This window comes from Scleropages formosus, chromosome 18 (genome assembly GCF_900964775.1).
Source record: "Scleropages formosus chromosome 18, fSclFor1.1, whole genome shotgun sequence".
NCBI classification, from domain to species: domain Eukaryota; kingdom Metazoa; phylum Chordata; class Actinopteri; order Osteoglossiformes; family Osteoglossidae; genus Scleropages; species Scleropages formosus.
The window spans coordinates 17121362-17134561 of NC_041823.1; the positions used below are offsets into that span (position 1 = coordinate 17121362).

The window sequence follows — 13200 nt, forward strand, 5'->3', positions numbered from 1 at the left end:
TTCTTGTTTTTCCATCTCCTTTCAAAACATTCCTATATATAGTAGTGTATAGTTTGCTAAGTGTGAAGTATTATTATATCGTTTATAACAGCTTCACATCGTTTTCAGTTAATAAGAGACTTATAACTGTGATCTTCCCTTGGCCATTCATAAAAAATAACTGGAGAGAATGTGCCACTAGAATATCATTGGGATATTCCATAGATAGTTTTATTTAATGTAAATAGATGGAAAAAGAGCGAGACAGTGACCCAACAATTGAGGAAAAGCTGATTTTAGCTAGTTATATTTTTCTCCCTTTCTGAAAAGTGACACAATTAAAGTACTTTATAATACAACTAATCATTGCCTTTAACCCTCACAGGATGGGAATGGAAATCAGTTACAGGACAGACCACTGAATGAGGTACAGTCAAGTTACACTCAATAGGATTAAATTGTTATGGGCACCAGCCTCATAAGAACAGTGTTTCAGTGAAGTAGTAATTATTAGTAATTATATACCTAACTTAAAACCATTAAAGCTACTTTTTCGGTTTAATGAACCACATTAACAGTAACTACAGTATGTCTTGCTTATTCATGACAATATCAGTATGGGTGGCAATAACAGTTCAGATTTAAGCACCAGTGTGTGTGTAGTGATGATTGTGTGTGTGTTTGTTTCAGGTGGTTTGTCAGAGGTTGGTGAACCTCAGTACCCAGCTCCATGCGCTACAGGTCGGTGGGGAGACAAAGTTCCACTTTCATACATGTGTACCACCACCTTTCCGTCATCTGTTAATAACACTTTTTTTTTTTTGTCTTCTCACCTTGTTTAGGCAGCAGTTATAAGACAGGACTCTATTATAGAGCTCTACCTCCGTGAGGGCTCAGTGTGCACATCAACTCCCACAACCTCCACGCAACTGGCTTCCACCCCTGCCAAGCTGTGCCGCTCCCTGTCACGGGATGCGGGCCTAGATGCCAGTCCAGCAGCAGCCCTAGGCGAGCTGGCACTGCTGCAGCGGCAGCACAGCCTTCTGCAGGAAGAGCTGGTGAGGCTGAGGGCAGCGGAGGGCAAGCTGAAGGACAGTGAGAAAGCCCGTGCTCATTTGGAGAAGCAGGTGAAGGACATGAAGGCAAGTAGTGCTGCTGCCCCAGTGGACAACACAGGGACTGCGAATCCAGATCAGGTATACTGGTTCTTTGATTTTTTCAAAGACATTAATATTTTGCACATTTCTGTTTGTTCCTGATTGAGTGACTTTTGTTTGAACCACAGTCCTGCCAGTGCAGAGGAAGTGGTACGTAGTAAAAGTTGCATACATCTTCCACTGTCTTGCCCTACCCCCGGCACCTCTAAAGGTCGCAGCAAGTGAAGGCGATGATAGCCCTGTGGCACCGCTGGCCAGCCAGGAGTCTGTGGATCAGCTGGATGGCCTTCAAGAGGGCAGCGATATAGACGACAATTCGGACGAGGAGGAGGACATCAGAATCTCCCCTCGCTCCGATAGTCCTAGAGGTCAGTATGTTACATCAGCGCTGGACTGCATGCATTTTTTAAATTGATGTTACTGCAGGATTTCCTAAATGGTCTATTCTAGAGTACTATGCACAGAATGAATTAACTAAAACTGAATTAATTCATTTTGAGAGCACCCCACTTAAATCACCGGCAAATCCTCAAATACGAAACCGGTCTTCATTATTGATTATGTGGTCATTTAGAATAGACATTTTTTTGTGTGATGCTACCTGATCCCTTTTTGAAAAGATTCATATAAAAAGATGATGGTGACAAAGCAGGAAGTGCTGGTGTGTTGCAGCACCTGGGCTATGAATTTGGACACGGTTTCAAATCCAGTCTCTGCAAAGTTTACATGTTTTCCACATGTTTCCATAGGCTTTCTTTCCATAGTTTTGTTTTTTTTTTTTTTTTTCTTTCCCCCTTCATGGTCCAAAGACATACTTTGGGTGGATTGGCGACTCTTAAATTGCCCAGAGTTTGTTCTTGTGTAAGTGAATGTGTGTGTGCATTTGATTGCCCTTTACTGAACTGGCATCCCATTCAGGATAGGCTCTGGACCACATGATTGTGCATTAGCCAGGCAGTGGTTGGTGATGGATGAATGAATGGATGGATGGATGTTATATGTAATTAATATCTAAATCGAACAGTTATTGTATATTTATTATTTTGTATTCCTTTGTTAATCCAGTGTCCTTTGTCACTTCATACTATGTGTTCTGTAGACACTTTTTCTCCGAAGTGACATACAATTCAGACTAACAAAATACTTTTGGATCCAGGTAATATCTCTGTGCACAGTCTGCGGTTTTCTTAGCATAGTCTGTCTGTCCAATACCACAGTTTTTGCTGACAGGCATTACATGAGTTGCTGCCTGTAGAACTGAACGTACAATGTTTTAATAATGATAGATGATGTGTAATGTACATTTATGGAGCAATTAGGAGATCGGGAGAGAAGTGCGCCTGACAGAGTTGTGTTTTGATGTTTTGAGACCTTTGTCGAATATTCAGAGAGATTTGGCAGTTTAGAGGGAGAAAGGGTGCCCATTCCACCACAATGGAGCCAAAAACGAGAAAGTACCGGGACACCTAAGTAATGAGAGATGGAGACTGGGACTAGCAGGTGATACCTGGAGGAACATGGGCTGATTATTCTTACATATTTGACAAGGAAATGTACTTTATTACAAGTCTACACTTGAAGCTGAACTAATTCTGTAATGTCTGGACACCCTTTTGGAATTAGTGCTGCATGATTACAGTTTCTGACAAACCGCAGTGTTTTGAACTCCTGTCCCAGTTTTACATACGTGGAAGCGTTTGCACCTTCTAGGTATATTGTTTCTATCTGTATGTTGTGACCCAGTACCGCCCATTAAACTAACAAAAAAGGCTGAAAATTGGACCGGCTGTCTAGTGTTAATACTTTGTCTGTACAAACATTTATAATAACGACCTTCAAGCCTCTGTGATTTTTGTATACTGTTATTTGTTCCACTGATGGTACTTACAAGTACTGTAAAATAATTCTGCTGATGTCATCAGTGACCGTTTTTGGGAGTCATGACTAAAAAATAGTGTTTTGAACAGCCTCAACATCTGCAAAGTACCCCGTGAGCAGAAGGTGCTGTGTTTCAGCAGAGTTATTCTAACCTTTTGTCCATACTGTATTCTTCATGCCCACACAATGTGGTTTTTTTTTTATATAACGTAAATTGATTTTATGGCAATCCACACGAGCGCACACACAAACACACATTATACTCATCATCTCTCTGTGGCCTTTCACTCCGCATATATTTCCCTGCTCTCTCACTGTGTATTGTGTAGGTGTGTCTGGATGTAAAAAGATATAGTTTTGGCTCGCTTCCAGTGTTTGCAGTGTGGGTGGATGGCTTCACTGGGCCTCTGTTTAACGCCTTCCAACTCTGCCTCATTATGTATCAGTCCATGTGTTCCACATGGATAGAACCAGCATGCTAAAATCATGCGATGTCTGACCCAAGTTCTCAGCAGCTTTGTGAACGATATCCGAGAATTAACGACTTGCTGCGTTGCTTCCCAGATCTGCAGGACATTCCAGAGGAGAGCGAGTGTGCGACTGACATGCGTGAGTCTGAGGTGGACCCTGAGACGACACAGAGCTAGCAGCAGCCTCCCCAGGACCTGTGACGTGTTCTCATCCAGTACCGAATCAAACTGAACCAAGCTGCATACATGATTTTGTCATTCCCATTGTACATAGATGCCGACCCAGGAACCAAATATCATTTTATGTTCTGGTATATATTTGTTCTGAGATATTGTGTTACAGGTCATGATTCATGGCATATTATTTTATTTTATATTATGTCCCTTCTTTGGAATCATCCTTTGAATTAGTTACCTCCTCTGCCTCTCTTCTCCTTGCCATTCTTCTCTCCTTTGTAACTGGTGAGACACTAAAGGAAGAGTCTGAGGAGGAAGGGAGAAAGGAGCCATAGCAATAACTAAATTCCAAGGCAGATTTAAGAAGCCGGTGATAAAAAAGAACTAGTTACAATTTTATTTATGAAAGTCTAGCCTAATTTAAGTGTAATCTCATTCATCCAGTATCCTCAGTACTCTGCATGACTGTGGTCTGGAGAGCTCGGTGACTGAAACTGAACTTAAGGAGAAATGCTGGGCAAATATGGGTCAGGGCCATTGGGGAGGTAGGAGTCTGCATGAAGAAATGTACTGTATATACATTTTTTAGGCTGTGTGAGTATAACATAGCTCAGCTGCCATCCCTTCCTGAACACAAACAAACTTGAATTCTCCTGAAATTTTCAAAAACCAAAATGTTTTTTTTTTAACAGTTTTGGAGAGTTTTGTTTGAAGCGGGTTCTTTTTTTTTTTTCTTTTTTTATTAGGGGAGGGTTTTGCAATTGACTGTTCAGAATTCTGTGAAATGTTCTTTAAAATTTTATCCCAAACTGTTTGCAGTAGAAAAAAAGGAATAAAAAAAAGGAAAGGCCTGTCCTGTGACCTCTTGTTTTATCAGTATAGATGTGGATATAAATGATGTTACTGTATACATCTAGGATCTGGACCGAAGTTGACACTGAAGTAGTGGAACAAGAGTCAGCTGCAAATCAAAGCTGTTTTTTAGTGACTTCCTTGAATTCTGAACAGTAGTAGTATAGAGAGTAAAACAGTAGATGAACTGGATTTATAGGATGTTTTCCTTTGCTTTAACTACAGAAGAAACTACAGTAGTTTTTTTCTATATCGTATTATATATTATATATAAAGTATGTATTTGTGTGTATAAATATATGCTCTGTGTTCAGAAAATGAAGATGTTGGACTTTTCAAGCTTTTATGTTGTAATTTTATTTTAATTCTTGATTTTGTTTGACTCATCTACTTTATTTGGCTGGTCTGTGTTCTGTTCATAAATCTGACAAATTATTCACATTGTCTGTGATTCATTTTTTATATCCAAAAAGGGAAAAGTTATATGTACCTCAAAGCAGGGTTTGTTATTTGTAGCGATAAGCAGTAAAGCACAAGACTGTAATCCAGGTATTCTCACTGTTTAGGCAAGATGATGTTTGAGTGGATTAAAATAGATTTTCCTGAATGACTGAATGTATTTTGACTGCCACATTTTCCAGTGTGAATATGAGCTCCTTGCTCACCATTCCATACACAGGACTGGGGTGTAAGGCACACTCTAAAATGCCATGATAAAGTTACTGTCAGTATTTCACTGCCAGATGTGGTACAGTTGCATTTAAAGCTGGCAAGTCTTTCTTTCTTCCATTAGAAGAAGTGTTCTCCCCTCTCCTGTGCCCCAGGGACATTAGACCCCAGTAGTGAGTCCCATCTTGTTCTAACATGGACCTGTCACTTACTGCAGGCTGGGTTGGTAGATGAATTCTTGCAGGAGTGTGAATCGGTGTTGTATCTTGGGGGATGGTCCCTTTTGGGGTTTTTACACCCTGTGATAAAAGTATCCACAACTATCCAAAGCTGCTAGTCTGTCATATCATGTACACCAGTGGGTAAAGTACTGAATAAATCTCAGCTTCACCTGAAATGACAATGTTAATTGTATTTTTAACTAATGAAGGCAGGTTGGACATGTGTTGGACATGTCCTACATTTCAGTGTTCTTGGATATGGTAACTCTGGGCATGTTCCGTGCGATAAGTTGAACTGGGGTGTGGCGCTGCACGTTGCTTCAAGGGGGCAAAGTCGAAACCACGGCCATTTTTTCTCCGCACTCTGAAGCCTTAAGCACATCTGCTGGAAGGATGAGACTGCCGACACACCCCAGCCAGTTAGGCCACTGCTGCTCAGAGTCCACTTCTATAAGTCCCTATCCTGCTTCTCATAGACACACCCAGACCGTCACAGTAAACTTAGCTTGGTGTTCTACAAACAGCTGTAGGGCTCTGCCGGGTTTCCTGGTTCTCTGACACACTAAACCACACTGGGATATTTTGCCAGACAAAAATAAAGGTAAGATTTTTTAAAAATTAATTTAAAGTCAGATTCCTCATGAGGCAGTATAGCAGTATATTTATCCCAGATTTGCACTTTCATTATAGCTAATGTATATTAACAAAGTATATGTTGTGGAAGAGTTTCTTGAAGAATAGTGGAATTATTAGTCTAAAAATATTTGCAACTGGTCATCCTAAAGTGGTCCACTGAAGCACACCTGCAGTACAGTATGGTATACTACATGCACTGGTGTCTTCGTAAGGAAATGGTAGTATCTAATGAGCGTCATCAATGACATATGGCAGCAATTCAAATATGTCTGTTCTCAGACATAGTGTATACCTTCACTTTGTATCCTACTTGTGAAAACTCTCCAAAGAAGTGGTGCTGACTCCATGGGTCCGCTGGACTGTGGGCCAAATACATGGAATATGACCTCATATGTCGTGTTTTTTGCAGTTTTTATGCAAACTTAACGTCGGGTTACAACCCAGCTCGCGAGCTTCTTTAATATCGCCTGCTATCCGTTAACATTTGTAATTAAAGTTTAACTTGTAGAGGGGAGGGCGGTGGCACAGCGGGTTTGGCCTGTGCTTGCTGTCTGGTGGGTCTGGGGTTCGAGTCCTGCTGGGGGTGCCCTGCAATGGACTGGTGTCCCATCCTGGGTGTGTCCCCTCCAGCCCTGTGCCCTGTGTTGCCAGGTTAGGTTCTGGTTCACCATGACCCTGCTTGGGACAAGCTGTGTGTGTGTGTGTGTGTGTGTGTGTGTGTGTGTGTGTGTGTGTGTGTGTGTGTGTGTTACTATGTGCACATAGTGGAATGTGAGGATGGAGCAGCAGGAAGACCTCAGTCCCTGCTGTGTACTCTAGATAGCAGTCTTTCCACAAAGGCCATTTTAAACGTGCCACAAGGCACGTGGGGCTCCTCGCCGTACGGGAGCGAAGCGTCGGAAACGGCAGATCAGCGAATCCCGCAGTGTGACACATGCACTTACAAGAGGTTCTGACAGAAGTGACCATTTAACTGCAGAATTGCAGGCAGCCTGATTGTTCGTTATTGACGGACCGGCTGTGTGGTGTTCGCTCTTGTCATCAACATTCTCTCCTAATGAATTATAGCAGATATGTGGCTTTTTTTCTTGTTTTACCATGGACCAGCTTGTTCAGGCAGCAGCCTGTCCAGGAGAATACATAAATTAACTGTAACAGTGAACATTCAAGAAAAATGTTATATTAATGTTCATCCTTTTGCTGTTTTCAGTTAAAACTGATGTCCTCACTAGTACTTCTGTTTAAACCATTAAAATATACCTTTACAGATCTAAAATATACTTCTAATGCATATGGTGTTCTGCCATTATGTGGACATTTTCTGCTTTTTTAGGTTTATTATGGCACAGTCTAGGGTATTCAGAGAGTGTTTTACACTGATATGCATCGCTACTCTGAAAGGGTTTGAAAGGACCCAGCTATGAAATATGTTACATATGAAACATATCACCTGCTGCTGCTCACATCGGTGCCCTGTGATATGCTCCGCAGTGTCTTGCAACATTTTTGGATGTATTTGAGGTGCTACTGTCCCAGTGCTTTGTCTCATCTGTGTAGGACATGGAGATTTTCCAGAAGGCCATGGAAACTATGTCCCCCGCCGATGATGTAAGTTCCTAAAAAGCAACAAGACCTACAGGAATTCCCTAATACACAGTGTGCATTGGGTTAAGGTTTTGGAGTGGCTGTGTCAACATTTGTGTCTGTTTGTTGCCATCACTTCCAATTATATCTCCCTCTGTAAGAGTACGCCAAATGTAAGCCATTCCCCTCGCTTTTCTCACCTTTTGGTATTCCTCATCCTATGTGCTCTATGTCAGCCTTCTGTCACAGGCCCACCCAACCCATCACTTCTCCCTTCTTCACCCCTCTGCTGCTGGCTTCTTACCTCTCCCTTCTCGTCTTTCCTCTCCCTGGCTAACGTCAGAGGTCTCACATGGTCTCCTATTCCCACCACCACTGGTAATGAAACGTAATCCCAATCCAAGCCCCCCCCGCACCTCTGCTGTTTTAGGAGATGTGGTGGGGCACACTGGGCACCGTTCGGCCTTTCCCCAACTTTAACTCTGAGAGGGATGCCCGTGAAGTCCAGGTAGCGCTGGAGAAGAAAGGTACCTCATGGTCCACTTGGGTGTAACACTCATTATTGTGTTTTTTATTTTGTCATAATGAAATTGCACGGCTTCCCGTTGAAGCACATTATCATCACGAAGCGTGCTCGTGAACAGCACACACTTAACATTGATCTTCTTTTGCTGAACGCCTGTACAGTTTATTCACTTTACTACTGGTGTTGACTGATCCCTTGTAGTTTTGCGAGTTGATGTCGTTGTGGGCGAGCGTACTTTGTAAAGCAGACCTCTGTAATTAGGCTATAAATAGATTTGTTGTTACAGATATGAACACCCTGGTGAGGGTCCTGACCAACCGCACCAACGCACAGAGACAGCTCGTTGCTCAGGCCTACCGCAGCCTCGCAGGGAAGGTATACGTGTAGCTGGACTCTGCCGATGCACTATAAGCATAAAATAGAACATGGAAATGTACGCATCATGATATGGAAATGTATTCCTTTGTACTCAATAAAGGTTGGAATATAAGCTGTTAGAGCCCTGAGCACTCATGTCCTCCCCCTTTCTGTTTCTACCATACTTTCTTTACAGGAGCTAAGTGCCATGCTGAAGAAGTGCCTGACAGGTGGACTGCAGGACTTGCTGCTGGGCCTCATGATGACCCCATCCCAGTTCGATGCTCACCGCCTCCGGCAAGCCATGGAGGTGAGGGATGAACTGGCACCGCTGGACAGAAGTGTGTAGCTGTGCAAGTCAGAAGACATTGAAAAACACATGACCAGGATTGTGATTTGGAAAGAGATGTAGAAAGTGAAAACACAAAATGCAATGCCTACAACCGCTTGTCCCAGGTGGGGTCGTGGTGAGCTGGAGCCTAACCTGGCAGCACAGGGCACAAGGCTGGAGGGGGAGGGGACATACCCTGGATGGGACGCCAGTCCGTCGCAGGGCACCCCAAGCGGGACTTGAGCCCCAGACCCGCCAGAGAGCAGGACCTGGTCAAGCCTGTTGTGCCACCGCGTCACCGCATCCCCCACCCCAGATAAAGACAATGCTGAAGATGAGAGTTACGACAGCTATTTTTTGTAATTTAGGGTGGAGGAAATTTAAACTGGCACATCCTGACCTGTGTGTGCAGGGCCTGGGTACAGATGAGGAGACTCTGTTGGAGGTGCTGTGTACGAGATCCAGAGAGCAGCTCAAGGAGATCATTGTTGTTTACAACCAGGGTGAGTAAAAAGGTACCCTGGTACCACGGTTCTGTTACTCACAGCGTCAGAAATCTCACCTGCTGCCATCCACAGGCCCTGCTGGCTGGACTACACACATACGCACGCACACGTATGGTCGTAGGTGTTGAGTGTGAGACAATGTGTGATCTCTTTGTGTAGAGTTTGGACGGTACTTGGAGAATGACTTGATTAGTGAAACGAGCAAGGACTTCACCAAGCTGCTGCTGGCCATTCTGACGGTACCTCGGCTCCTGCCTTGAAGTTCTGAGGCCTAGTTCTGCTCCCTCCTGTCTCCAGCGCATCGCTGGCACAATTATCCACACTTGGGCTTGTTCTTTGATGCTCTCTTCTGGTGCAATATCCAGTCAACATTGTGACTTTTTGAGGGGTTACCACCTTCTGGACATTTTTGTTCAGTGAAAATCTGCTCCCTTTATTCTTCAGAAAGAGCAAGAAAATTTGCCTGGAGTGATTGATTATGAGCTCATTGACCGAGATGTGAAGGTGAGTTGTGTTTTAAAGTTCAGTTTGTATTCATGGGATTTTTAATGGATTTTTTTTTCCGTGCTAAATATTTGACTTCAGCAGCACAACCTGTGAATAGCCTGAATACGAAATATGATGAGGGTGTGGTGGCGCTGCGGGTTGGACCGGGTCCTGCTCTCTGGTGGGTCTAGGGTTCGAGTCCCCCTTGGGATGCCTTGCGACGGATTGGCGTCCCATCCTGGGTATATCCCCTCCAGCCTTGCGCCCTGTGCTGCCGGGTTAGGCTCCGGCTTGCCCTGACCCGCTCGGAACAAGCGGTTTCAGTCAACGTGTGCGAAATATGATCAAGTGGAAATTCCGCTGAGACCCATTGCAGCTCTGACCCCCGATTTTGAGCTATTATCATTTCAATGTTGTATTGACTCTGTTAACGTTTTGAGACTTGGAAGAGAGCAATGGTTCAGGCACTTTGTATACTGATGTGTTCACAGACTTTGGCTGAAGCTGTAAATGGGAAAAAGGTGGATTCGGCTCCCTGGATAAAGGTACTCACCACGCGCGATGCAGACCATCTCGACAGAGGTAAAGAGTGTGTCTTCATCGTCCTTGGTGAAAAACGCTCCGATTTTCAGTTTGAGGAAATCTTCACGTTTCATCCCCATTGCTCCCTCCGCTCATCTTTCTCTCAGTGCTGTTGAGATTGGAGAGCGTGAAGGGAGAGACAGTGGATAAAATGATACACAATCACTTCTCTGGGGACTTGAGGCTGGGGTTGCGCACCCTAGGTGAGTATTTGATGATGTGCGTACGTGTGTGCAGTTCTCTGCAATATGTCTGCGTGCTCACTTGCCTGTCTCTGCAGTGCATTCCATCCAGAATACCCCTCTATACCTCGCTCACCGTCTGCACAACTCCATCAAGGTAAGTCTCAGGGACACGCAAATGTTTTTGTGCAGGAACATAGAGTACATGCAGTAGCCTGTATGTCGAGGATATTTTCTCTCTAGACATCCCCTCTCTCTGTGCATGCTTCTAGCCAATGGTAACCTGTGCTATTTCTGTGTGTGTGTGTGTGTGTGTGTGTGTGTGTGTGTGTGTGTGTGTGTGCGCGCGCACAGAAGGGTGCTGCGGTTCGGGGCATCCTGGTCTCCCGCAGTGAGGAGGATCTGCTCAGTGTGAGAGTGGAGTATCGCCGGCTGGCTCAGGTCTCGCTCTACTCAGCCCTGCAGGTCAGAGAGGACCACGAACACACTTTTGTGCCTCCTTCATCATTCCAGCCCCTCCGTTCCCACTGCCCTCCCCATCCGCTCTTCTCCGCTCTAACTACTGGGTTTCTTCTGTTACCCTTTTATGACCAACTGTTGCCATTGAGTTTTACACACACACACACACACACACACACACACACACACACACACACACACACATCATCTGAAACCGCTTGCCCCATACGGGGGTCGCGGGGAGCCAGAGCCAAGCCCGGCAACACAGGGCGAAAGGCCGGAGGGGGAGGGGACACACCCAGGACGGGACGCCAGTCCGTCGCAAGGCACCCCAAGCGGGACTTGAACCCCAGACCCACCAGAGAGCAGGACCCGGTCCAACCCACTGCACCCCCCTTGAGTTTTTAAGGTTTTTTCTTGACCATGTATTATTGATTTTAAGTGTCCCTGTGTTCATTAAACGATTCACTTGTATATTCAATACTTGGACTGTTTTCTCACAATTTGTCTTACTCTCTTCACAGAAGGAATTTAAAGGAGACCTTCAACAAGCTTACCTGGCCTTGTGTCAGGCTGAAGATGTGTAGCGACCGACAAGGACACAACTGTTTGTTCACAGCATTTTTACGTTTCGAAACAAGTACAATTTAGTTCCTCGCGCCTCCGAATAAAGCTTTCCAAAAAACAACGTACAGTCTTCGACTGCAAGCATTAAGGCCTTATCACATAATGTTGCATTTTCTTAAAAATTTCCATTTGTTAATTATTTGAATAAAATTTTGTTCTTTCATTTACAAGGTTAAATTTATGCCACAGATGAAAAAGATGGCCTTAGCTGTTCAAATTTTTCTGTTAGGTGACAATAAACACATAAAAAACATAAAGCTGACTTTAGAAATTAGTGAACAAATTGTTGGGCCAAAGCTTTTGAAGTCTCCCTTAGGCAAGTTTTTACTATCATTGTACAAATATCAAAATTAAAGTTCACTAAAATTTGAATGTCACTGAAAATGCTGCTGTGAACCATGAAGGATAGATATATTTAAATATAATACCCATAATACCCACTCTCTGTCCAGTTCTGAAGGGTCCTAGACAAGCAACTGGACAAAATCTTCAGTCATTCTTTTTTCCTGCTCTTTCTAATCCCCCGGACAATGTCAGCCAAGAGACAAGTATTAATATCCCAGGACAGGGGCATGGCTGACATTTCTACCACTCGGCCATCTGAGCAACTTTGTAAGGCAGTGGGAATAGAATTACCTCTTATTGTGTGCGCGGACTGCTGGGAATCCAAGAGGACAGGGTTCTATAAAGGGAACTTGTACATGCAGATGGACCGATCGTTTTACATCATTCAGCAAACTTGTGGGGCGAAGAGGTGCAGTAACTTTCAGTGTCCATAGGGGGCAGTGTAGTTATTGTTCATTGCACCATGCAGTACTTCAGTTTTCTCTTTTCACTCGCTTATTAATCACAATAAGGTTTCTTATGAAGTTATTTAAATGTAATTCCTTACTTATTAAATGCTATTTTGGGAAAATATATTCATGCAGCTCCCAAATGAAATAAACTTTCTCTATATGGCCTCATTTCTTTTTAAAAGCCACATAAAGTTTATATGCAGATTGTAAATCTCACAAACAGATCATAATCTTAAAAAAGATGATTCTGTTATAGACATATTTCAACCCATAAGAATCCAGATATTGTCACTGTCATAACTCAAAGGCATGATTTTAATGCTTGATATTGACGTGCAGCTATGTTACAAAGCCTGAAACATTTCACTGTGATGTATGGTAAAATATTGTTAGATAAATAAATCACTTTCCTTCATTATTCTGTTCACAGGTGGTTCTGCCGTTTCTTTTGTTGTTTCTTCTGCAGTTTGGAAAATCCACATGCCTGTACCTTTCCACGGCTCTTTTTGCACTGTCTCTCCATTGATTTATAGCTGACTATGCTTTCATTTAGTGACATAAATACAAGACATATATGATCATTAAGAAGTGATTTTTGTATAGCTCTCCTTTCACTGTATGTCGTTTCTCCATTTTTAAGCTGCAAAAGTTAAACTCACTTACAAAGTTATGCCAAGGAGTGAGAAGATAGTGGAAATATATTTGTCCGAAAAAGAAGAATGTA

General features: G+C 43.4%; 2 protein-coding genes across 5 annotated transcripts in view; both read left to right on the forward strand.

Annotated features, from left to right (window-relative positions):
* arhgef2a (Rho guanine nucleotide exchange factor (GEF) 2a) overlaps positions 1–3849 on the forward strand; it is a 57102-nt gene extending 53253 nt beyond the window's left edge. For all 4 annotated transcript variants that reach the window (XM_029259945.1, XM_029259943.1, XM_029259944.1 and 1 more), the window contains 5 exons: positions 365–406; positions 670–720; positions 822–1175; positions 1348–1504; positions 3579–3849. In XM_029259945.1, coding sequence (XP_029115778.1) covers positions 365–406; positions 670–720; positions 822–1175; positions 1348–1504; positions 3579–3661 — 687 coding nt within the window. In that variant the 3' untranslated portion in view covers positions 3662–3849. The remainder of the gene's footprint in view (positions 1–364; positions 407–669; positions 721–821; positions 1176–1347; positions 1505–3578) is intronic.
* Positions 3850–5880: 2031 nt separating this feature from the next.
* On the forward strand, positions 5881–12654 carry anxa14 (annexin A14). Its single transcript, XM_018737033.2, has 13 exons — positions 5881–6004; positions 7597–7647; positions 8054–8150; positions 8436–8524; positions 8703–8816; positions 9250–9340; positions 9503–9582; positions 9788–9847; positions 10321–10411; positions 10519–10614; positions 10692–10750; positions 10948–11058; positions 11577–12654. Exons 2-13 carry the CDS (start codon positions 7600–7602, stop codon positions 11637–11639), a joined length of 999 nt encoding a protein of 332 aa, XP_018592549.1. The 5' UTR covers positions 5881–6004; positions 7597–7599; the 3' UTR covers positions 11640–12654.
* The last annotated feature ends 546 nt before the right edge of the window (positions 12655–13200 follow it).

Coding starts and splice junctions, on each gene's coding strand:
- anxa14 (XM_018737033.2), top strand. CDS start 7,600: ATGGAGATTTTCCAGAAGGCCATGGAAACTATGTCCCCCGCCGATGAT. Junction 9,848..10,320: donor TCATTGACCGAGATGTGAAG/GTGAGTTGTGTT, acceptor ATGTGTTCACAG/ACTTTGGCTGAAGCTGTAAA. Junction 10,615..10,691: donor GCTGGGGTTGCGCACCCTAG/GTGAGTATTTGA, acceptor CTGTCTCTGCAG/TGCATTCCATCCAGAATACC.